At 36.4% G+C, this 27,277-nt stretch overlaps 1 protein-coding gene across 10 annotated transcripts in view; it reads right to left on the bottom strand.

Moving 5' to 3' along the window:
- The window catches only part of CDKAL1 (CDKAL1 threonylcarbamoyladenosine tRNA methylthiotransferase), a 375,203-nt gene that overhangs the window by 201,063 nt on the left and 146,863 nt on the right, over positions 1 to 27,277 (bottom strand). For all 10 annotated transcript variants that reach the window (XM_085573579.1, XM_085573575.1, XM_085573576.1 and 7 more), the window contains one exon: positions 4,668 to 4,771. In XM_085573579.1, coding sequence (XP_085429705.1) covers positions 4,668 to 4,771 — 104 coding nt within the window. The remainder of the gene's footprint in view (positions 1 to 4,667; positions 4,772 to 27,277) is intronic.

Raw genomic sequence — 27,277 nt, 5'->3', positions numbered from 1 at the left:
CATTCATAAGACACAAAAAAGATACAGAAAGAATTTTAATAAACTTAAGAACAACAATGAAAAAAACCCTAACTCTACAGCCATACCCAAAAAGCACAGCAAAACAAAGACAGTTTTTTTTTATCGAAGCATCTCAAATACAGCAGCCCAAGCTCTCTGGAACGCAATTTCAAAATATACTTCAGGAGTAATATTAGAGTGAAGTCTACATTCTCTGGAAGTCAGTAAAAAGGCTGACAGAAAAGATTTGTTGTAGATAAACAGTCACCCTTCTCCTCCTTCCTCTCTCTCTCTCTAGCTCAGATCTGCAGGTACAAGTGCTCTCTCTACAGTGCTAGTTTCTACTCTGGAAGGACCCTGAGTGCACAACCCAGGCTCCATCTGGATATCTGGATAACTGGACACCCATTCTCTGTCAGTGTATTCAGAAATCAAACCCCCTACCTACCAAGAGTGTGGCCCAAGCATCCTGGTTTGATACTGCTTCTGCTAACCAATGGGAAACTAAAACATTGCCACTACTTCACTTTGTCCTTTCATGACTGTCGGCTACCCTGAAATCATACAGAGAATTTACTGGTAGTTGTCCAGGGGCAAAACAGCTACTAGGAATAAAGCAGAATGTCTTGACAGAACCTAATAAGAACTCCTAAAATCAAAGATGCTCAGCAAAGCTCAAAGTCATCTGAAAAGCTCTGGAAGCCAATCACATTATATCAAATCAATCCTTATCAACACCCACAACACCTGTTTATGGCAAACTTGTAGAGAGAAAAATATTTAACACTAATCTTCTTTAAATTCACAACACTGCGAAGTCTACCAGATTAGCGATAATTCCTAAAGACAACTAATGAAACTCAAGACTCAGAATCTTAGTTTTGGTACTTCCCTGCTTTGCAATGATACACATTGTCCAAGACTTCCTACCAGAAGTGTTATTCAGAACTTAACATCTCTTGTACCAGTGAACCAGTTGCTAATAATGGAATAAAAGTAAGTGATTTTTTTTGCCACTACAATTATCCATCCAGAAGCAATGGTTCCACATAGTTTGAGGAACAGTGTATCACAAGATTGACTTTGATCTCAGCACCCTAACTGCTACCATAAAGTAAGATAAGGTAGTAGTTAATTATACAGTGTAGATTTTAACAGCAGTATATTCCCTGCCATCTGCAACAGACACGCAATGCTTAAGAAGTATAATTTTGTAGTAGTACATACAGAAGATTTTCATTCCAAACTAGAATGAAATTTTCCATTTAAAAAAATGTATTTTTAACTTAATTTGCTGAATGAGCCAAAATTGCTTGCAATATAAAGTATTATCTTTGCCCACAAAGCCTCTCACAATATGTAGGGTTTTTATGATAATGAAAGTCCCACTTAAGGAAAAAAATCAATTTTGAGTCCTGCAATTTAGCCAAAGCCATCCCAGGACGCCACTCTGCAATATATTCAAAATTCAGGCCTGTTTATCTTCTGTGTCTCCTTGGAACTGTTCACCAATGGCAGCTCCCCCAGTTTTCCACTTTATATACTAAGCAAAACCACATTGTTATACATAAACTTGCTTTGCCCAGGAAAGAAAGAGCCCTCTCATAACTATAAATGCAATCCCCTAAAATACAGCACTGAACATGACACAGCACAAAACTTACTAATAAATTGATGACACAAAGAAAGTGCTGTGCAATCAGCTGTAGAGAAACTCTGCATAAACAACCTAACAGTAGACATTTGTTCTCCACCCAAAGACCACTTTACTGTATTTCACAATACTTTTTTTTACTAGCTTTCCTACAGAACTCTGCTATATATTCTGATTTGACATGCCTGCTCAAGTAAAAAAAAAAAAAAAAATTAAACAACTACTTACTAACAGTTGAAGTTCACAGAAAAAAATTAAAGTTAAAAAATGAAAAACCTCAACAAACTACTTTCAACTTGTGATAGATTATTTTGTTAATGAAATGTTGTGAAATATTCGAGTTCATGTGACTTGTAACTTCAAAACTATTAAGGAGGTCAGAGAGCAACATAAACCATGCAAAAGTATGCAAAACCTCCTCAGTTTCAGTACACCTTAACACTTAGTGCAAGGCATTATGAAAATATGCAGCGTGTACTAGAAATCTATAACAGTTTTTGTGCATCTTGCATGGAATTCAAGATATTAAAATAATATGCAAAAAGAAAAACAGCTTATTTCAGAGGTTGAAAAAGTACAAGAAATAGGCTAATATTCGTTCAATCATGGTGATTTCAGCCATCTCTTTTTAATCAGTTTTCGAAGTGGAAAACCTTTTCATGGCACATCTGTACCTCTCTGTTTTTAACTAGAGCTTTAGCAATACATCTTCTGTGAAAACAGAAGTGATTGTTGAAGAGATTGTGGCTCAGTAACTCAGCAAAAAATTGAATAATGGCTTTGAATTGCTAAAGTCTTTCACTGGATTGATGAAGATTCTGCAGCCCACAGCTGCAGCAAGCTGGCAGTAATAAATTCTCCATGCATTGCAAACTAAGGATCTGACTACTTCATCCATTTCTAAGTATGTGAAAGCTGGAGGCAAAGCCATTTTACAACTGAATAAATACTTGCTTCTTTCCTTATGGCCTCTAACAGAGGTAGTAGTGTAAAGCCAAACAAGAACAGAACTCCCTGGAGATGCCTGCTGTGAGAAACGTCATAGCATTTCTTCAAGAAATTTAAAAACAATAGCTTAAGGGCAACTTTTTCCATTAGAAATCAAATTATTTTGAAAGAGTCAATATTTATAATAAAGGCCACAGTACAACACATGAATTGAATTACTCATTTTTCAATCCAAATGTACAATACTTGAGTTCAAAATACTTTCCAAAATTTCACATTCATTGTCTGCAAAGACAAACAAAACTTGAGTTTTCTTTCTTGTTATGCCAAGTAAATATATCTTTACACTAACACAATGTGGAATTTATAGTATTTAAGTACAATTACAACAGGGCAGACAAGTCTGTTTTTTTTTTTCTTTCCACACATGCCATAAATCTAAATAAAATTTAGATAGTTAACTTAAACAAGGTCATAATCCTGACTTATTACCCATCTTTGTCATAGTTCCTTGAAGAACAGTCCAAAGTTTCTTTAGAACAGCTATACAGTGCTGTATACAGCTATACAGTAACACTACAGCTATACAGTAACACTTCTTATGCTACCTATGAATGGCAGCTTGTCTCCTGCTCAGTAACTACTTGCCAATTTCAAAAAATCCTATATTTCTGAAAACTCCTAGCTTTCAGAAAAATGTTTCCTGAGCTGTTTCTCCACCAAAATAACAAGTGTATTTATGTATCCTCTATTTCAGTTATCAATTATTTCACAATATGTATACAGGTTTTAGAAACTTATCCTACTAAACCAAAAAATCTGACATGACAGGATTCCTGTCAGGCAATCCTAACAGACAATCCAATTCAATGAAAGCATTGATTCTACAAACCTAAGCAATAAGAAAAAATTAGTGGCAATCACAGGTGGGCTTCACAGAAGATGAAAAAGTCACAAAAGTGCAAGAAAAGGGCATTTGCAACCCTAAGTGAGAACTTTCTGTGTGCATAACGTAGAACATAGAATTTGTCAACACGGGCTTTGATTAGGAAAAAGGGTCTTCCTTGAACACAAGTGATAGGAATAGACAAGAGTTTATCATTGGCCTAAGTAAGGTTCAGTATGGATCCCTAAATAAGGATAGATTCAAAAACACTTTGAATCATTGGAGACTTCTTACTAGAACATTTGCAACTCTCAGAGCCATAAGTGAAGCCCAGGGGATGTACTGTCTGTGCGTCCACAGAGGACGTGACATCAATGGTTGCATTTACTCCTTTTGATTCAAAGTATTCCACACAAAGATGGAAGGAGCTGATACACCAGCATTACTTGAGCATTTTTAATGTACATTTCAGTCCTTCAAAATGGTACACAGACAGAACACCACCTGTGCCTTCACAATGAATACCGGCATAATTAGAAAATCTGTATTTTTGAAACACAGGTAAAATTTAGATATAAAGAACAAATACTAAGATACAATAAAGCTATCATAACTAACATAAATACAAAAGCTTTAGGCAGACACTGGCCCTACATCCAGTATCTGCCTAAAGCTTTCCATAGTGTACTGCAGGAAAAAGTATTTGATTGAATCCATGTGACACTACAAACATCCTACTGAAGTTAAAATCTGATAAGCTTTGTATGGGGCTCAGAAACACCCCAGAATGTCTCCACTAAATCAACTACCAGCAAAAGTAATGTATTGCTGAAAAGGATTTATGAATCCTTGGGAGGCTCATTAAATTTTCATAGCTGAATGAAAAAAGATTTCCATCACCTTCTTTAAGAAATCAGAGATAAAATAAAATGACCAGATTTTCCCATTTCCACATCACATCCAAAAGATCCACGCACAGAACTTTGCTTGAACAATAGAAAATCAAAATAAAATACTCCTTAAAAGACTGCATTTTGCAAATAGTGGTGTACACAATAATAAAAGCATGGCTTTCTATCATAAAGACACCACGAGACACAGCTATGACTACTAATGTGTGAAGGTCAGCCCAGATATGCTTCAGTGGCTGACTTTTATTTTAGGGATAAAATTCCTTACCTTGAAAAGACTGCTTGGCTCTGTCCACCAGTTCTTCAATAGGATAACTTGCTAGATCTCCTCTGGCATGCTTTGTTTTACAGTAGGTACATGCATTGAGACACCTGTTCAGAAAATGAAAACACTCAGTTTCTAGCAAGGAAGGCATTTATATGCACAGCTGTATTTATTAAGTACCTCTGGAAAAGTGAGTTTTTATATCTATGACCAGAAAACAGTACTATTCCATTTTTAAATCAATGGAATAGTTTGAAAAATGTTTTGCTGTCCTAACTTCTTAAAGCATCTTTCATATGTATATGAAACTTTGAAAAACAATCAGTAGGAAACACATACAAAACCTGAGTGGGAATTTAAATATTTTTTAGAAAGGTATAATCGGGTTAATAATTTTTTATCACTAAAGATCAATCTCCAGTTTTCCGATCACTCTATTACATAAAAAACCCAACCTGAACAAAAAAGTAAGGGTAAAAAGTCCTGAAAGGCTGAAAGTAGATTTTTCAAAGTGTTTACACTTGAAAATTAATTTTCCTTTGGTTTGTATAAATAGAACAAACAATGCAATGAAGACAGAATCATCAACTAGATAGACAGTTTGGCACAAAAGACTGAGGAACTAATGAAAACTCCTAGAAGAAAACAAAGGAATAATATGATTGTTTTTAATTTACCTGACAATATCCTAAAGGCAGACTAATTCAGAATACAAGGACAGAAAGACCAAAACCAACAAAAACTACCTCTCATCATAAGCCTGCTGTGCTTTTTTTCCTTACTCCCCTTCCTAGAGCTGATATTGTTCTAGCTTTTTATAAGTTAATGCTTTTAAACCTAAGCCCTAAAAACCTCACAGAGTACCAAAAAATCATTATAAATATTTCTGTTGTTCATGCTTACTAGAATACCATGATTTCTGTCCATTTTCACAATAAAAAGGCCGCAGCTTCATAAAATCATACAATCTTTAAGGCTGAAAGAGACCTCCAAGATCATCAAGTCCTGCATTTGACCAATCCCCACTGCATCAAATAAATCATGGCACTAAGTGTTACATTCATTTCTTGAACACTTCCAAGAATGGAGACTCGACCACTTCCCAGGGCAGCCTGTTTCAATGCCTGGCCACACCTTCAATGAAGTTCTTCCTGATGTCCATCACAGCTTGAGGCCACTTCCTCCTGCCCAGTCACTGGTTGCCTGTCACGGGACCTCCACTTGGTCACTAGGCATCTCTAGAGTGTGATAAGGTCTCCCCTCAGCCTCCTTTTCTCCAGCCTAAACAGCCCCAGCTCCCTCAGCTGCTCCTCATCAGACATGTGCTCCAGACCCTTCTCCAGCTCCATTGCCCTTCTCTGGACATGCTCCAGCGCCTCAATCTCCTCCTTGAAGTGAGAAGTCCAGAACTGAACACAGATTTAAGGTGTGGCCTCAACAATGCTGCATACAGGGGGACAATCACTGCCCTGGTCCTGCTGGCCATGCTATTGCTGATACAGGCCAGGGTGCACTGGCCCTCTTGGCCTTCAGTGACTGTGAACCAGCATCCCCAGGTGCTTTCTCACAGGACAGTGTTCTGTCCATTCTTCCCTCAGCCTGTTGCAATCCAAGTGCAGGACCCAGCATTTGGCCTTTTTGAAATTCATATGACTGGCCTTGACCTATCAACCCAGCCTGTTCAGCTCCCTCCAGCAGATCCATACCCCAGCCCAACTTTAGTGTCATCTGCAGACTTACTGAGCATGCACTTGATCCCCTCATTAATAAAGATATTAACCAGGACAAGAAAACATTTAGGTACCAGAAAAGGAAAATGTTCCAACTACAGCATAGTTAGAACTAATACCATAGAACTTTCAAAACAATACCAAAAAGGCAAAGATAGCACAGGGTGGGTTCTGATGAAGTCATCAGCCCCAAGATTGTGTTTACTACTTGGATATATCTTGTCTTCAATGATGATGTCTGGCATCTCCATGACTAGGTGACTAGTGCTTTGCAAACTCCAAAGGTTCTTCTTCACAAAAACTCCCCTCACATGTTAGTTCTGCTTCATTTGCATAAGCAGGGGTTCAAGAAGGGCAGAACACTGCCCAGAACATTTGCACAGTTGCCCTTCTGCTACTGCACATCCCTCAGCCCCAAGACCTTCTCCATTCAACAGAATCTTAAGTTCTGCAAGAGAACATTTAGGCAGTTTGTGATTCTGTCTGGATATTATTTGTTGGGCCTATCAGACCAAAACATCAGATTTTAATATTCACCTCAGATCAAAAAACTAAAATATACTGCTTAACAGCTGCAATCAAACTGTTTTATTAACTAAAAATGTATATGAAAAAGGTTGCCAGTAAAATATTCAACTGGCTAGTAAAAATCAAAAAAAATCCCTAAAGCTGAATCTTTACAGCCTGCTCCAAATAAGTGATTCATTGCCACCCGAACACAACTAATTCATCAGATGTATCTCACCTTTCTTCTGCAAATCAAAAGCCTTCCATTACACAGGACCAGAAGCATGTGTAAAAGGTAGCACTTGAAATAGAGAAAGTATAAGCAGATAATTGGTCTTTGTACTTTGTCTGTGCAACCTACACAACAAATGAAAATGTTTTTCTTCTAGGTCACTGTTATCTAAGGTGTGCCATGAATGGCTTTCAATCAAAGCCCACGGGTACTTCTTTCTCTAGATACTTACTTCCCTTATGCAAAGCATGTCTTCCTCCTATTTTTTTCTTTTCTCAATTTTCTTTTTTGTTAGTTTGTTTTTAAAGCACAACTCTCCATTCAGCCCAACAGTTCATTTCTAAGTATGCTCCCATCCCAACATACCACTGTGACACACTCCTCTCCGTCCACATCATTCATTCTGCTAAACCAGCCTTTTTCCAGACAGCTACACAGAGAAAAAGCATTACAGAGCAGTCAAGGGAACATTAAATCTGTTTCTGAATGAATATGTCTACCCTTTTGGAACCAAAACACAAAAGGTGTGATATTATGTACTAAACTTTTTACTATACTAACCTTTGTTTTCTCCAAGAAAATAAAATTACCAGCTATTTTATCAAACTTCTCAGGTCAAGAAGAGATTTTACTACAACAATCCTGCCCCTTGAACAGCAGGTTACTTTAACACTGGCTTTTTCACTCAGAGAAGAGAATTCTGTCAGTCAACAGTAACAAAGGGATGCATCAATATTTTTTCTCTTGGGATAAAGTAAATTTATTGGACACAAATTTAGGTTTGGATTTGGGGAAAAAAAAAACAACACAGGAGAAAATGCAACAACAGCTTTCATAATTTCTTAAAATTAGCAAATTCTGCCTTAAGAGTTCCAACAAAAACTTTATCACAAATTTTTTGTTGCTTTGAACTGTAACCCTGAATGAAGACAATGCTTTTTGTAGACCTTCAAGTGTGTCCATCCATCCTAAGATTGATAAAAACTTTAATATTAGTAAGTTATTTTTAAAAACTTCTAAGCTTACTCCTGTGTAATAGTTCTAAATATATATAAAATCTAAAGTGGTGTTGAGGTACAATAAAACTGATAATTTATGCTATATACATAGAATTTCTCTGTTCCCTCACCATGTATAGTGCATCCATAAAATATACCATGCCACCTCTTTCTCTCCTCTCCTCATATATTTATATATATTATAAATCAGATACATTTCTTACTGTATATTTTACTCTGTGTTTGGGTAGCAGTATTTGAAAAGCTTTACAGTAAAAATAGTAAACACTAAAAGTGTTAAGTACTATGCAACAGTGCCAAATACTGAAATTATCAATCTCCAAACCTTGAGCATAATTTTCACTTCTTCAATCAATGCTCTTGTCCTACAAGACTGTGCTACAGGAAAAAATGCAGTAACAGCAGCTCTTCTATGATATTTCAGTAAACTCTGTCATAAAGACAGCATGGAAATATGGAGAAAGAAGCACAAATAAAGAAGAAGAAGATATTTTCCAAATATTCACAGTATTATGACATTTGCCAATGCTTTCACAATATTATATTTTCCAAATATTCACTGTAGTATGTAGTATTGCTTCCAAGACATTTATTACTATGATCTTTAAGTACAACTTCAGAGGGTTTGTTGATTTATTTTGGGGTAGGAGCTGAAAGTTGGTACTTGGAGGCAAACTTTTTTCAAATCTTGTTGTTGTAAGTAACTTACTCCTTCTATAAAAAAAAAGTATTCGACACATCTAAATTAGGTTTTCACTTTTTTGGTACTTAAAGAGATGATACAACAAAACCAGAAAGAGACAGATTTAGATGTAACATAAAAAAAAGGATCAGTTTTAGAAAGCAAATTAAAGGAGACAAAACTTCTATATTCTGTTTGTAGTATATTTGTTAATAGCAACTTGGAAAAGGAAATCATCTTCTGAGCTACAACTGACCAACAAAAGGATTCAGATTTAAACTACTTGTAAAACTGCTGAACTAACCACTTTTCATAGATATAAGGATTAGCAATTCTTGAAAATACAAATTTAAAACAAACCGTAAGTATAATCAATGATCTGTAGTGGTTTCTTCCCTAGTAAGCCAGCCACCTCTCCAAGTTTCCAGCATAACAAATTACTCTTATGTCCATGCTGCCACATACTCAGACCACAGACAAACAAGTGGAAAAAGGCTTTTTGGAACTGAGAATCTGAGCGCTGCCTCTTACTTAGGGGCATCCACTACCAAGTGGATCACCTAAAACCAACAGCTCCTTAAAAACTAGCCTTTACCACAGCTGTAGCTCAAATACATAGGACTAAACAACCAAGCCAGTACTTGCAAAAGAGTATTTAGAGTATTTGCTTTTTTTTAAAGTGGGAGCATTCTTGAAGCATTCATAGGTGGTTTGCAAATGTTAGTTTGTATTAATGCAGGTCAAAGCTTTTTTTTTTTTTTCCCCCCCATGAAGAAATTACAGACATTTGTAGAAAACAGTAAGTCCTGATTTTCCAATATACTAAACTGATTAAGGTACTTTGAATTATTAACCTTTTGCTTTGAATTATTAACTTTTAATCAGCTATGTGCTCAATACACAGAACTATTCACAGCAATATAAAGTATTATCCACAGATAAATTACTACCATGTGGCTAATTAAAAAAACTTCAAACACACTACCAAACTGAGCAACATCAACATTTTGGTAAAGTGCCTAAAATTTTCTTGTAGATACAGCTAACAGTGGTCTTTACAATGTTTAGCTAGTATGTGTTCATGTTGTGCATTATACTAACCCAACTCTTAATTTTCAGAACAGTAATAGTACTTATAAAACACACACTTAACATGAAAGGCTCCCCCTTACAGAACGGAACTAATCATGAGTAAGAATGCTTATGACACAGCAGACAAAGACTTTCCTTCAGTGGGACTAATCAGTGGATTTCAGCAGCAGAGGAGCATGAGAGTGCAGACATGAGGAAAAAAATGTTGGTTCCTCTTAATGGGACTTATGCCACTAAGCTTAGTCAAGACAAGATTCCACCCTCAGATATGAAAAATATAAAATACCTTTCATTCAAGGATCAGAAAACAGCTCAATTACAGCATGTGATGAGCCATTAGTGCATGTGTCACCATACATCTGTGAGCAAGAGGTAAGAGTTGAATGCTGCAATATGTATATATAAAATATGATAGAAGATCTCTGCTACTCTGCAGGTGGTTAGTCTTGGGGAAGTGTTCCCTCAGTATCTGGAATAATCTGGTAAAAACCTGCTTGCTCCTGAGATGGTGTACCAAACTGGCAATTTGCATAAAATAATTAATCACAACTCAGATTAAACACTAATATTTGCCCTTATGATATCTGACTAACTATACTTATTCAAAATTTTATGAAGTTTGCCCTATTTAAAAAAAAAAAAAATCTGCCAGTATGGTGGTGCCACTGCGCATTACATCAGTACAAACATGGAAAGTGCTCATCACTGTCTCCTACATAATTTCTCTGCACCTACCTCCAGACTTCCTCAGGTGGTCTCAATAGCTCCAGGCTAAGAATATTTTGTATTAAAACTATGGTTTTCCTGCAAGGAGAACATCATTTGCTTGCTTCAAAATACAGGTTAGAGAAGATATTTATGCTTTTAAAAGATACTTTTACAGTTTCTATCAAGTGTAATTTTGACAAAAATGTTTTGCAGTGTGAATACAGAGAAAAACTCCCTTTGCAGGCTTGACTGAGCAAAAGAAATACACAAAATACCTACTGCCAGCAGGTGAAAAGATGGATACTAGTCACAAATTATTCATCAAAAGCTAGTAGAATTCTACAAATGTTTTTGTGCTTAGAATACCAAGTTTTGAAAACCTAACAACATTGATACTATACTTATAGTTAAATATCATCCTATAGTTGTAGAATTAAATGCCAGTAATACTTCTTCCCATTCAACCTCTATGGCGTCTACTTTTTACTTCCAAAATATCTAAATTCCCTCAAGCATAACTGTAATGGATCGGGGGAAAAAAGTCATTCACAGGAAAACTTAAAAAAAAAAAAAAAAAAAAAGGGCATGCCTAATATGTCTGACTTTTTTCAGGAAACTGTTCATTTTCTTGAAGTTTGCACATTTTACAATAAAGCTTTTCAACCCACAATGACAGGGAATATAACTTCCCGACAAATATTTGGGGTATGGGAGGTTCTTTTCACTTTAAAAATATTCAGGATTTAAAATACTTTTGGAAAAAATGGCAAGCAATTTCTCATTGAAGGCTAATTAGTCTAAGCAGCAAAACCACATTACTATAGAAATACTGTTTCTGGTATCCCAGCTTGTTCAGACTGAGCTTGGACACTAGCCACAGGTACACACATGCACTTGAGGTTGCAACATTTTCGGTATGATAAGAACAGGACTTGTCTGAACTTATCTTAGTAGCCAAGTATTTTAGATATGCTGTGACAAAAGTTCTCTGAAACTGCAATGCCAGCCTAAAAAGTCTCTCAAAAGAGTTTTAGCTGAAAATAGTATGACCCTTCAAGCAATACTATACAACACATGGGACTGCACATATTTTTCTCAAACTAGGATGCCACCATGAGGTGCTGCTTTTTAATTCTCCTACCTATGCCATGCTCTGCAAAATGGCAAGAAAGTGCATTAAATTTTGTTCTTCTAAAGATCTTTGAAGCTAGTGTTTTATTTGGTCATATCTCACTAGTTACTAATCAAAAGGAATTTTGAGAGAAGGCAGCTCCATTGGTTTGATAAGCCATAATATGATTTAATTCTGTACTTTAAATATTTGCATTTTCTGAAATTTAATTCCTACAGTCAAGTGCAAGTGATTCAAAGGTCACAACTGTGTAGTTATATCACCTACATTGACCTTACTGACTTCAAGGCCAATGACTTAACATCAAGTGCATCAATGGCACTTCTCAGTGTTTGTCTAAAGAATTTCTTGATTAGTTACTCTGGCCACACAGTTTTGCAACTGAATTAATATATTAAGGCATTCTAAATTAATATTACAAGATAAAACATCCCATTGCTAAGGTGCACACATCTGTGTTCCCCATCCTGACCCAAAACAGTGCAGTGCTTGAATGCTTACTGGAAACTGCAATGCTTTTTTTTCTATACAATTCAAACTAAAGCCCTGTGATTCACAGAGACAGTAATTATTTTATAGGTATTTCCAGATAGCTGAGTGACTATGTAGAAATCAGCTTTGGGAACAGATCAAGACAGGCATTAATATCAAGAAAGCAACTAAGCTAAAACAGCACAGGTAGATAAATGAGGTTCTGTGGTTGCACGGAGCAGAAGATACCACAGCATTGCAACTACAAGTCATCAATTCTCTCAGCACTTCATAAACAGCAATAATATTTAAAAGATGATGACTCCTGGTCTCAGTCAAACAGCAGTAATGAAAGGTGTAGAAATGAAGAGCTATGGCAGAAAAAATCTGAGATAAAAAAGATACTTTCTTAGAAATCTGCTCACAGCTAATCCCAGAGATGCAGCGGCAGAACAGCTCAACATCACTTTATCACCACACATGAGGAACTGTTACTCTCAGATCGTCCTAGGGAACAGCAGTGGCTGGAAAAAGCCCTCTGAGGACAGGATTCTTGGAGACTTGCTTTAATTTATAAAGTTGCAGACTTGACAACTGCCTTAGTGTTTAAAGCAACAAATAGTATAACTGCATTTAAAATACTCTACTGGGGGGAAGATGACTTAGCAAAGCTTACACAGAATGTGCTGCAAAACATAATTAGGCTAGTAACGAACAATTTGAAAAGCTTTTAAAAATCAAGTTTTTCAAGTTTTTAATGAAATAATACTATTTAAATTAAAATTATGAATTTTAGGAGTGCAGATGTGTATAATGAGCATATTTAAAGTTCTGTTCCAGGAATTAAGCATTTCAGCAGATCTCTATGACTTGAAGAAGGCTAAAGGGAGTCAGGTGTCCTTCTATAATGAATCCACTTCATTTACCATGCATCTTCACAACATTAGCAGGGAAACATTATTGACCCCACAGAAAACACGGTTGAAAAGTAGACCATTGCCTGTGACAAGAGCTATTGTTTTTACTTCCTGAATGGCTTTTGGGACAGACCGTTTTAGAGTGGTGAAATCTCACAGGAAACATTAGGCTGCAGTTAATTCTGTAACATACAGCAGGTACCACACAGATTCTTGGGATAAAAGGTATTGTTTTTGTACTGGTCAAAACATCCTGGGGGGAAAAAAAAAGTTACATTTCAGCAGCACTAAAACTACCAGGCTTAATTTAGACTTTATCTGAGATTGCCATCAGACCAATTTCCAAAAAAGTATTTGTAAAATGTCTGTGGGAAACTGGATCTGAATTGTCTGGGTAAAAGAATGGAAATAACTGTACAATAAAAACAAACTCACCAATTATAACTTAAGTCAAAGTTACAAGGTACTTATATAGCTTGAGTTTTAAGATATAAATATAACCTGATATCAATATAACCTAAATAATTATTTTTTACATATCTATATAACCTGAGTCATAGCATTTTCTACCTATATAACCTGATATAAATAACTTTTTATACAATATAATGGCTAGTATATGGTTAACTAGTTGCTTAATGCTGAATAGACAAAAAAGAAAAACTCACCAGGTCAGTAGCTTTAGAGATAGATAAGTATAATGCTAATGAAAAATTGGCAAGTGCAAAGCCAATTAGACATAAAATTAAGAATTTAGACCAGTTAAGACCAGACAGATGAAGGAACACCATAACTGTGCATGCCCCGAAGACGAAGTTGAAAAGTTCAGCTATGAAGAAGACTTTGGAAGCCTTCATCAAAGACCCCTGATGACCCCTGAACTGGGGAGATGCAAGCACAGCACAAAAGAACTAATAACCATGAGAGAGCATAAAATGTAAATTAGTTCTGGAGCCTACATGATGATGTTGTAGTGACATAGTGACACTAAGCAACATTTTCTGTATAAATATATCACAGCACTTGACAAAGGTGGGTGAGTTAGGTGCAGATATCTCCCTCACCACCAGCACTGCAGTAAACAAATACCTGCTCTATAGACATCAGTCTATGGGGATTTATTTCCAACCTATATTTTGGGCATCATTAGAAAGAATTCCTTCCCAATGATTGCATCCACACAAACCTTTCTGCCCTAAAACATCCTACTGATTGTGGTAGCAGTAGGATTGTTAGAAACTCCAATGTGGACAAGGATCTAAGCAATTGCTCTTGCTCCTGTCTTGCAATAAAATTGTTATTCTTGCCAGGAATAAAAGCGTCTGTGCAGCAGTAGATACATACATGCTTCAGATACATATCCCTCCCTATGTATTACTTTGTCTATGTAAAATTAAAGAAGACCACACATTTCAACACTAATTTCCCAATCCTAAATCATAGATTTCCCAAGCAATTTAATGGACTTATTTAAACAGATTTTCTTCAAAGACACATGGACTGATTTCTTTTAAAACCAGAAATTTAAACGAAGGCCCTTATGTTTGCCTTTAAGAGTCTCCAAAGCAATTTTCAGAAGCAAATTAATCCTCTTTTTGCACAGTTACAGAGTCAGTCAGAGTCGTCAGACCATGGACATAACTTTCTTAGTTAACAAACAGTTATGAATTATTTTATTTTCATTATTTTGTAATGTTATTCTTTGAATGTATTTAACTATATCTTGCAGACTTTGAAATTAGCAACAGTGCAGAGAAACAGGAAACTGTAGTTTTTCATTACTAATAATCATCACCTTCTCCATCTGCTTTACTACTCTAAAATTCTCCCATTCTAATAATTCCTCATATATTTTATTCTACTTTCATATCCCTGCCATTTTCTTAACTTATTCCTCTTATCTTGCATTTGGTAACTTGTATGCTTGTAACTCTCCTGCAGTGTCCTCATGTCCCAGTGACTGGAATGGTCTGACATTCTTCCAAGACAGTTGGCCAATGTTTCTATGCTTTGATTTCCTCTTTAACTACTCAAGTCTGTGGTGTTTTTCTTCCTGTTCAACTGCTGCCAACTCTGACAGAAACCATAATTACATAATTTGGTAGCTTCTTTTTTTTTTTTTTTTGGAAAGCACTAAGATGGACAATGACCTTTAGATTTAACACAACTTTTTTTTTGCCTTGTCACTTCCATTGTAACTCAGATAGTTATGGTCAGTCATTTAAAAGACAGTCAGAATGACTATTACTAAAGTACTTAATGCATAAATCAGAGCATTAAAAACTGGCCACAGAACCTGTTGGGGATTCAGGGTTTAAACAGCCTTCTAGGCATTACAGGCTGGAAAATGCACATGAGGCAGTTCTAGTCATCCAAAGCAAGACTTAACAATAAAAAGGAATGGACAGACAAAACACAAAGTAGCTCAGCAATTCAGTTGTTTACAAGCTTTAGTCAATACTCAAATGGAAACTTTTTCTCATATTTCTACATCTCCATCTGGCTACAACATTATCTTTGCAATGGCTGACTTGAACTATTTTTTCAGCTTCAACCAAGTTCTTTAAAAGACCCAGCCTTTTTGATGATAGGGAGTTTAGCAGGATGTGCCTATGGGCTGCTGAACAGACCCAACAAGCTGATTTAGCAAGGAATACAAACCAGTTACTCCCCTGTAGGAATGCTTTCACAAATATGGTTGATGACATCATCCTACAAGATGTTTATGTGCTTTTATAGACATGGGATAAATAGATATTTTCCTTGAGAGGCTGAGTTGTCTAAAGAAAGACATGAACTGACCTTGCCTTCTACAAAGAGGTGGTGACTGACCCTGTGGAATGGGAAGACTGGGGATGTCATGAAAATTGATTATTTAAATGATTTTTAACTTGTAAAGCTCCTCTATAATCTGTAAAGTCAAACTTCTGTGATAAGAATTGAAAAAGTGTTTAGCAGAGTGGATTAAAAATGGGCTGGACTGTTGGGATGTGGTGAGCAGTGTGAAGTCTAACTGGTGACTGGTGTTCTTCACGGACTGACTGATGCTGGGGATACTCCAATCTCCCAAATTTTTTAGCAATATAGGTGAAGGGATGTAATATATCTGCAGCAAATCTAAAAGTGGAGATGGGGGAATTACTTCACATGCTGGAAGGCAAGTTCAGAGAGACATCAATAGCCTGGAGAGAGGTGCTAACATGCACCTCGAGAAGAAAATTGTCTTGTTCCTCGTTGGGATGAGGAGCTCCTACTGCTGTCTACAAACAGATGATGGGGGCATACAGTGAAGGTACAGTAAGGATGTTGTTGGAGGTTCAAAGTCTCAGGATTAGAAGCAATGGACACAGGTTGCAAAACAGGAAAATATCATCAAACCAAAGGAAGTATTGTACCATGACAGCCACCAAGTACTGGAACAAGCTGCACCACAGGTGATCTCATCTCTTTGAGACCCTGGAACCTGACAAGAACACTCTTCCTTCCTAGAGACCAAGGACTTTCACTGATCCGGGTTTATGTTTGTGTCCATATTTATGAGTGTGAGCAGATGTGTGCCCATAATTTAGTTCCCTGAATGGGGGTGTATATTTGTGCCTCTCCATATTCCTTTGGAATGCTCATATCAACCCAAAATGTAAATGAGTCTTACCAAAAACAAAACCTTAAATTCATCAGTTTTGTTGCGAGTTACATTTGGCCGTATTTTAACTTCTGAATTCACTCAACTTGAAATTCATCCTATAATCCTAAACTCTATTCTGCAACCACACCTTTACCACATGTAAAAGAAAAGAATTGGGGATGGGGGAGGGAATGGACCTGAGTGTATAAAAAAAAGAAAAGCCCCCAGTGAGCAGATGTGTAGTAAGGTGTTGTGTGTGCTCATGTCTAAGGCAGTTTATGCAAACTATAGAATTAAACCTTACAGTCTCACAAGTCATGATGGAGATAGGTCTCTAAACTTTGCTTCACAGAGGAGCATTCATCCCTTTGGAAAATAAAGCAATTCAGCTCCTCTAGACTAAAATTAAAGCCACTGTATTTACTGAGTATTTATGGTATTACTGTCATAATTTCACTTCAAAAGAGAACTTTACTTTTCCCCACACATTGTTTGCATAAGAAAATAATTGAGCATACAATAATCAACAACATTCATAAAATATTCCACATATGCATAAAACATATAAATCCTAAACTCCTAAAGAAAGAAGAGCAGGAGGACAGCACAGACCAGAGTTTTAAGTGGATATAGTAGAGCAATATCACCTTTGAGACCTAACTAGCAGTAAGTGCCATTTAAAACAATATACTTAAGTCAAACTGAAAAAAAGTAAATTTTAGATTAGATATAAGGATGAAATTCTTCACTGTGAGGGAGGTGGCACACTGGAACAGGCTCCCAGGGAAGGTCTGGATGCCCCACATCCTGGAGTGTTCAAGGCTAGGTTGGATGGGCCCTTGAGCAACCTGGTCTAGTGGGAGGTATCCCTGAGGATGGCAGGGGGGTTTGGACCGAAGTGATCCTCAAGGTCCCTTCCAACCCAAACCATTCTGTGATTGTAACACTCTGTTTTGTTTAACTTACTTTTGTTTTATTAAGAGGTATGGCTTCACTCCTATATTTGACACTACACTCAAGGAAACAACACTCAAAAATACATAAACTGCTGGAATGAATCAGCAATACAGGAAGAAGGCCTAGTTTAAGTTTAAGGATGAAAATTCCTGTTACAGTCTCTTCAGTAAATTCAGCAGCTGTCTGAACCACAAAGAATGACTGTGTTACAGATTAACTGCTTAAAAAGTGTCTGCAGCAGCTTGACTTGCAGCACAGATGCAGGAGCTGTACAGTGAGAGTGTGACCGAAACATTTACAGGAGAAAGGAACCTACAACAAACAAGCTTGAACAAGCTTGTTTGGTGCTTTCACATAAGCATATATCTAAACTTGGACTACATTCCCTGTTCCCACAAAAAAAAAAAAAAAAAAAAAAAAAAAAACCTGGATTGGGATTTTTAACATGTCTAGAAAACACTACTGAGACCAGCTGCCGATATTGCAAGACACTGCAAACCTACAAATTGTAGACACAAGCCAACAAACAACATTATCATACTCCTCCTGTTCAAGCAAAATGGCCAAGCCTAGAGAAGACATAATTTCTAACCCTTTAGTCAGAATCAAAGGTAATTTACATGGTTATAGTGTGCTTGGTGAACACACAAGCTGAGCTTTCCTAAGGATGTTGGTACTTCCATTAATAGTCTAAGCTCCACTAATATTTTCTCTCTATTGCACACAGCTGTTCTTTAGACTATTCCTAAATGGTAAATAAAAAACATTATCTCAAAAGTTGTTACATTTTATTTTACTGAAGAATAATAATATACCTAAAGCAAAAGACAAAAGTTTCAATATGTATTTGACTACTTATAAATCACTCCACTCTTTTACCCATACTTAAAATTTTAAAAAGTAACTGATAGTTTTGTAAAGGAAAATATATTTTAGAAAATCAGCTAAAAACTGCAACTTGAAGAAAAAAAACTCGTCTGCGCCAATAATAAAGGGAGTTCTTCTTTAAGCTCTTTAACAAACGATCTAAACCAAACTGTTAGAAAAGAGGAATGTGAATGACTAAACAAACCCTTCAGTAAACATTCCCCAGCTGTAGTTTTCAGCCTAATACCAAGTTAAAATGTGGAGACTCCATCTACCTTCTGCAAAATGATTAAACTTCAGAAATAAAGCAACATTATATGACATACATGACTCACAAGCCATAGTCACTGCAAACAAAAACCACTAGACATTTATCTCATAAAACAAAAAAGACTCCAGGACTGGCACCACTCTGAAATGCAAGAAAGAGCATGTGATACTTAGACAGTTGTGTATTAGTTTAAAAATAAGCTAGATAAGCATGTGATGAGTGACAATTTTGTACTTGACCTTTGCTTTAATAGCTCCTTTTCAAAAATCCACACAGATATCAACAATACTCCTAAAAAAAAAAAAATGAGCTAAAACCTTACATCTCATCCAGAGTGTTGAAAATAGACCCTATAACCAAAATTCTACATAGAAAAATAAAAAAAATATATATATTTGAAGGACAAATTAAAAAAAAAATTCTTTAAAAAGCATTGAGGTCTTGTTGTAAATCAAGCTGATGAAATTCAGCATGTTAAGTTACAGAGACAGAAGCTTGGGGTGTATATTTCCAGTGGGAATATTTCATTTTGCCTAGCAGGCAAGCAATTTGGAAATAAGAGTTCCTCTTTCCTGAGGCTGACCAGGCCTACAGGACTGCACAGGATATTCTTTAAGTCATAAAATGAGGATGCATTCTGCACGGGACAAGAAACCCTTACTTTAGGGTATTACTTTCTAAAGTGTGAAATTACAACATTTACCTCTGGAGTAAGGGTCTCTACCAGCATTAAGCAAGTCCATTATTATGCATAGTGTTTGTATCTAAAGCCTAATGAGTTTTTCTGTTCTATTTTATTTAAAATATCCCAGATTCACAGAGTTGTTGAGGTGGGAAGGGACCTCTGGAGATCATCTGGTGCAAGTCCTCAGTGCTCAAAGCAGCAGCAACCAAACTACAGGAGGTCCAGATGACTTTTGATAATCCCTAAAGATGGACACTCCACAGCCTCTGGGCAAGCTCTGCCAGAGCTCAATCACCTCCACTGTAAAAGAAGCTTTTTCATATGTTTAAATAAAGTTTCTTATATTTCAATTTGTACCCCATACCTCTTGTTCTGTCCCTGGAGAGTACTAAGGACAGCCTGACCCTGTCCTCATTAGGCACATCCAGGCACTCACTGAAAAGCTCACCTTCATAGCCATTCCATTGGGCCTACTCCAGTCTCTCTTCATCTCTCTCATATCAGAGAGCTCCAGCCTTTATTCAGTACTCCAGGTGTGTCCCCCCAGGGCTGGGCAGAGAAGAAGGATCATTTCCCTCCACCCTCTGGAGACACTCTACTCAGTGCAGCCTGGGAGGCTATCAGTCACCTTTGCTGACTCATGTTTATCAAGAAATTTTTTTGAGGAAAAGAAGCCTAAAAAATGTGGTTTGCCCTTTTTAAACTGAAGGTAAGGAGATGTTTCATATTTTAGGCCTGACCTTGCTGTCAGTTTTGTGTTTTATATAAATATATATGATGTTGTCAGTGGTGATACTAAGTTTCAGAAACAAAACTGTTAGCCACATTCCTAGCAGCACAATATATTCTTTTAGGCTTCTTTCTTCACTTTTGTTTAGTGTATTCAAGATACAGAGTAAAGACTTAAGAGTCCCCAACCACTCCTAATGTAAACTAAGAATTTCCCTAAAAATAGGCAACCAACAGTAATTCTGAAAAAAGGAATTAATCATTACAATTAATCATCAAAAGAGGTAAAAAAAATTAACAATAAATTTTCATTTACCATCACCCCTCCAAGCGGTCTTTATCCTGAAGTCAAAACCAAATATGGCAACATCAGAGAAAATTTCTCACTGCTTCAAAAAAGCCAGACAACTAAACTCCATTTGTAAGGATAAAGCCTGTTTTAAGTAACGCTGACACAATCCCACCAACAGGCACTCTGGCTTCTTGACTCCTTGGGAATCATATGCAAACAGGAAAGCACCAGCTTTCAGACTCGCAGTTGTGTCTGCAAGAAAGGACATTAACGAGAATCACACACAAAGTTCCACTTTCATCATGCCAGGACTATTTCTTTTGGATTCACATTCTTGCTATACAGGACAAGATGAGTCCCTGAAGATGTAAATAAACCAAAGGAAAAAGAACAGATTAAACAGAGGTCTAAAGAGCTGTCTCCTTCACATGATGATACACATGACTTAATGCTACACTGCTAACTGTAACTGTCAAATTTAGGCTCATTCCATATAGACCTTTCATGTCTGGAAAGATGGTTTATGCAAACACAAATCAGGAGCTCCATCGAACACCTGACATACTGATGTAAACTTCTACTTTGGGGAGCTTCATCTACCAGTATACTTCATAGGGATAGAGAGAAACATCTGATCCTAATTTTCTAGACACAGTAGTTGAGGAGCACTTGACTGAAGCCTCCTGTACATCTTGCTATACATCAGAGCAGAAGGGAAGCAGAACACTTGTACAAGCCTCACTCCACACTCCTCAGCAGAACTAGCATGCTGAAAGAAGTTATACAACTATCTTTTACTATAGTCTAAATATGGATCTAAGATCTCATTTTACAACCTTTTTTTTCCACTCTATTGAGTCTGGTTCTAAGGAAAACAAGGATCACAACTTGAACAAGGGAACTAATGGGTGATCTCTGTCAAGAGAGAAGGACTGTGTGAAAGATCTTCTCTAGTCAGGGAATTATGGAGTTCAGTTAATCCCAAACACAACTATTAATAGTTGGGCTGGAACCAACTCCAGCCACTTCTCAAATCTTCACTTCTGCATTTGTATTTCTCTACTTGAAAAAAAAAAGCCCAATTATCTTCTAGGTAAAAACCCAAAATAGACATGGTTTTCCACATCCTCCCATAATTGGCATCCAGTTGACAGAGAAAGTAACTAGCTTTTGTGTGCCCTGACATTGCAAACCCTCCTGAATTAGCACAGTACTGTTACACAGAGCTCTGCAGCAAAAGAGTCCAGAAGAAACATATCAGAATTTTTCATGATCTGATGAGTATCCTGAGTTTCTAAAGCAGCAACTTGCCCAGAAAGAGATGATCCAGAAGGGACCTCAAACTCAGAAAATCAATCTCATTTGTACCAGTAGATGGTTACTGCAAAAACATGTGTGATTTATTAGATATGATTCATCTTGGTATGATGGAAAAAAAAACCTAAAACAACTAGTCAAAAGAAAATTTAAAGCAAATATTTCAACAGGTTTTTGTTAAGACTCCTTGTTGGAAAAAACTTTTGTGCATCCACAAAAATTTACCATTTATTGCCTAAATTGCCCAACTGGGGATAGGGGACCCTTCAAGTGCCTCTTTTAAATTTATTTATCCTTGGTGTAAACACTAAGTCTCCTAACATGCATCTTGCAATAAAAGAAAAAGGAAAAGGAACACAGAAATCTGTGCTAAGCAGCCTACATTTTAGTATCTGAAGCACAAATAAAACTATTACTCAGTTCAGTGTAACTTGTTTTTGCAATCAGGAATTCAATCTTTTTCAATAATGACAGTCAAGAGTAATAATACAGAAAATACACAAATTTTGAGACTTCAATAAAATTAACAGATAAAGAAATAACAGAGATAATGTAAATTAGCTAAAAAATAAGGATCATGTAATCTAACAGGTTCAAAATTCACAGCTTATTTGAACTTTAGCATAAATATCAGAATTAAAGAGTGCTAATTTTTTTTCCTTCCCATATAATAAATGTCATATAAAGATACTATCCCACACAAAACTTTTGAAATAATATTAATAATCTTGGAACATGTTACATGGAATTTAATGCCACCTGTTGTCTTCCAAGCACAATCTCAATATTCAACTTTTCACTTATTATTTGCTTGGATTTTTTTAAAGTATCTTTTCTCAGTGATTTTGCTCCTATGTTCCATACTGCTGATCACAGTTTAAATGCCCTATTCCTCCCTATTTTTCAAATCCTACAATTTCATACATTTCAATGAGATTATCATAAACACATGCTTTTGTGTACTTTTTCCATTAAAATTCTATCTAGGTCAAGTCCAAGAACAAATTCAAGACATTTCCCTCATCTGATTCTTATTTTGACACCTCTCTTAAGACATTTCCCTCTCAGGTCTCCAAAAAATTTTCACCTTGACCTGAAAGGACACAAGAGACACTTCAGTCAGCCCCTTTGACGAGATGCTTTCATTTTTCATGACATTTAAGATGTCATAGTGATGCCAGCAAAATAAGTTGGTTTTATTATTAGGCAACTAAAAGTTACCTGATTGTGCTGATGAGCAGTAAAGGCAAAGGCATGAGCACTTAGCTGTAAACACTTAGGCTATACAGCACTTTAAAAAACAGACCACTAAACCACCCAGAACTATGAGTACATAAAAGCCCAGGCATTTTTCATACTAACATTCAGCAAGACGGTATTTTTGAAAAACAATGGATTCTCTAGTGCTTGTCTTGTTTTTCTAGTTTGGGGTATTTTTATTTGAAAAGTTGGGACTAAACACAACACAATATCAATTGTAAATTTGACATAGGAGCTTATTTCCCAGTCTTTTCTGTAATCTGAGAAATGAATAAAGTGGTTCTCAGTATTCTGTCCAGATTTCCCAAAGGAAATACAAATATGGGCATTAATAGAAGGGACACAGATGAATGCTCTGCTCAACAGGGAGGAATTTATCTCCAACTTCAGAGAGCATAGTGATGTCAGAATTATGACTATATGAAATTGCAAACAACTTCAGAACAATCTCTTCCCAGACAGACTACAAAATGCAGCTTGTTGTGTGATCAAAACCACTTCTGCAAGTAAGCATTTGCCAAAGAGGCAGGCAGGAAGTCACCTAACAATACTCTGTGCTAACCTATAATCAGGTTCCAGGATGTTAAAGCTGTCTCATCTTCTGAATAAACCTTCAAAATAATCAGGAATGTGGCATTGAAAGGATCAAGATGAAAGTGCAGGAAACTGCTTACCATAGTTACACAAGCAAAATCAAGCTTGGTCCCCCCCAACTCTTAGCCTTTCCCCCACATAGTTTAAGTTGAAAAAGGGGGTTGTGTTAAATTCTGGTGATCTTCCTTTTGGGTTAAGAGAGTCACAGAAGTGCGCAGAACTGTGGGAAGCCACCTAGTGACAGAGGAGCACAAACATGCCTGGAGCTGCCCAAAGTTTTAACAAGATGACGCAGTTGGAGCATGTGATTACCACTGTTTGTCTCACTGACTTACAAGTTGTGTGGTATACTAGAGTTTAGAGAATTGCACAGTGATTTCTGGCAAGTTTTATGAGTCTTACTAAGTCTCGTAAATGAACTGTGAAATAGCAAATTTTCTCGAGATGTACAAGAGCAAAAGTAATTATATAAAAATGTATAAGGAGAAGGTCTGATGCAAATTTTAAACTCATGGTGGCACTATGCAGAAAAAGTTCAATTCTGTGAGGCTGGAAGGAAATAACCCAGGGGAAGCAAATGTGCAAAAATGGAAACAATCAAAACAAACTATTTTCTTCTAACTCAATGCAGAAGTAATTCAGTAGACTTGAAAGAGGAAGTTTTCATGACCCAGAAAAAATAGCTGTACTTACATGTACTTAACCAGCATTTTTCACAAACTGAGAGCTCACAAAGTAGCATGAAACAAAACACTGAACAGAAAGATTTCCAGGCCAGTAGTGCTCAGTGTGTACAAACAATGTCATAATGATTTTTGCCTATGGCAAAGAACTTTACCAACTGATGCCACTGAAAAACCTCACTGCATGGAAACTGCATATGACTTATGAGAAGAGCCAAGTGGATAATGCAGACTTAGATGTCAGTTTACTTGGACATCATCAAACAGCACCCTTGAAGCAACAGGCACAAAATCCATCATCGTAACAACAGGGAAATCAAATATACGTGTTCCATTACATTATAATACAGGCAGTATTAAAATCTAGTATGAAATTGCCAGAGTATGTAATTCTGAATAGCAGAAGAAAGCCAAAGAAACACCTATTTACAGGAATAATTCTTAGATGTCATATGCCAGCAAACTTAATGAGGGACTGGCCAAGTGTTTCTTGGAAAGGAGAAGATGCATGCTGTTCGTTGAACACATGCTTCTCCTACAGCCATTCTAACAGCACTAAACAACAGCAATGAAAAATACAACCTGAGAAAGAAGTATGAGTTTTTGAGTGATACCACAAATGATGTCATGACTTACAGGTATTTGATGTACTAATGAGAAAAGTCCTTTAAAGACTCCTTGAACACTTTTTTTTTTTCCCTCTCAGAATTACTCCTAGCAGAGGATCATGCTCTAATCAATACAGGGGAAAAAAAGAAGCCCAGTTCAGGATTACTTTGTCATTGAAAAAGACAGAATGACATCAGAGAAATTCAGATCCTATATCTAAGGGGTTTCACAAGTTCTGTACTTGAAATCCCAGGGATAGAACTGAAATTCAAAGAAGTGAGTTCAAGCAGTGAAGACTTCAAAAATGAGAAAGAAGTAGCTTTATAAATGGTGGCAGAAATCATGAAGGTATGTACAAAGCTGAGAAACAACAGTCTAAAAGCATAAGAGAAAAAATTGTTTCTTACAGGCAAATACTTAGTGAAAAATTTTTGTCCTCATTATATATTTCATATAGTATGTAAGAAACAGCTTCCTTTTTTGTGAGGGATCATCTTGAATTCAAGATCATCTTCTTTTCAAGGTTAGCATGGTGGCAGACATTTACTCTAGAGGGATCTGCAAAATATCTACATCATATTCACTATTCATTAAAGCAATTTTGTATAATACAGCTCAACACAAATGGCAAAAATATCATGGGCAATGGGAGGAGGAACTGAAGATATCAACACATTCCAACTTCCCAGTAGCAGAAGGGAATCTATCATACTAAACTCCAGACAGTCACATTAAGATGACTAGGCTTGATAATTCTGTGGGATGAGGAGGACCACAACTGCCTCCATCAAGCGAGAGAAAGGGTTACCTCCTCCTCCTGCCCTCAGCTGTTGATTTCCATGAGCAATTAACCCCTGCAAGCTGCACCAGCAGATGGAGGTTCTGGTGCTGAAGGAGGTACAAAATCCATGCCACAAAATGAGCTGCAGAAAACAGAAATCAAGCTACTCAGGAGGGGTCTATTTCTGGTCAAATCCACTTACTTTCCTTCCTGCTTTCTTAAATGACAGGTCTGCATAAGCTGCTGAAGGAAACTACCTGGTAAAACACATCACTTCTCTGCATGAGGAAGCACAGTGGGCAGGGACATTCTCAGCAATGGGGACACAGAAGCAGGACAGGCACACAGAACAGAAATGACTACAAGCACAACAAACTGGTAAGATCAGAATGCGAAACACACTGATCAATCACCTCTTTATTATAAACAATACCATTTTCCCAAGTTTTCAGTGAAATTGCTACCATGAAGCACCTAGAGATTTTGTAGCACTTTTTAAAACAGACTATTATATATAATTTTATATTCCTTCTACAGATGTAATTGTAATAAGAAATTACTAATTGTAATTGCAAGAAATTACTAATAACTGAAAAAGAGAGAAATCTTTCAGAGAGTGTCATCAACATGCTATTAAAATATCTAATTAAGAAAAAATGACCTTCTGTGTGAGTTACAGTAAGTTGCAGTGGAAAGAGGCCTTAGGCAAAAAAGTAGATGGTTAGGACTTTCTGTTGTAAACAACTGATTTTCCTTTTCTCTCAGTTACAGCAATGTGGTTTCTGCAAGTTTTGGACTACTAGCTTTTCAGATTTTATTACTAAAATTAAAATGCCTAGATACACACGACTATGTCACCCATAATTTTCATTATGTAAATTGTTCTGTGAATTGAGCCAAAATAGAGCAGATATTTAATATCTGTTACATGCACATTTGAAATACATGCTTGATAGATAGTATAGCCAAAATCTAAATATATGAACATGCAAATACCACTTGAAATATAAACAAAAAAGCCTAATGCAGAGCCTGTATGTGTTTTTCCTTTCAAAAACACATATACTACCTCTAGACTTTCTACCTTCCCTGTTTCTGAGGGTAACTGACATGACAGGCTCTAGCGTGTCATCAATGTTTGAGCTAAACAGTTATGAAAAGTGCCTATTTAAATATTATAAGGTAAGGTAGGGCCAAAGTAATTATATATAGCTTCATATTTCCTGGGGAGTTCACTCTAAACATTTACCTTGAACTCCACTAGAAGTAAATACAATGTATGTGCATGTAATATGTAATCATATACTAACTGTATTATTTGTAATCCAAATAAATAATATTTTGCCTCTCCAAGCACAATAACAAATGCAAATCATTATATGTTTTCATTTTGTATTCTAAAAATCAAAATTTTCATTTGACTTCAGCATCACTTACATGAGTATTTGAAAAG

The sequence above is a fragment of the Lonchura striata genome, chromosome 2, assembly GCF_050655825.1.
Source record: "Lonchura striata isolate lonStrDom1 chromosome 2, ASM5065582v1, whole genome shotgun sequence".
NCBI lineage: Eukaryota > Metazoa > Chordata > Aves > Passeriformes > Estrildidae > Lonchura > Lonchura striata.
Note: the sequence above shows the minus strand (reverse complement) of the source record. Positions and strands in the feature narration are given on the sequence as shown.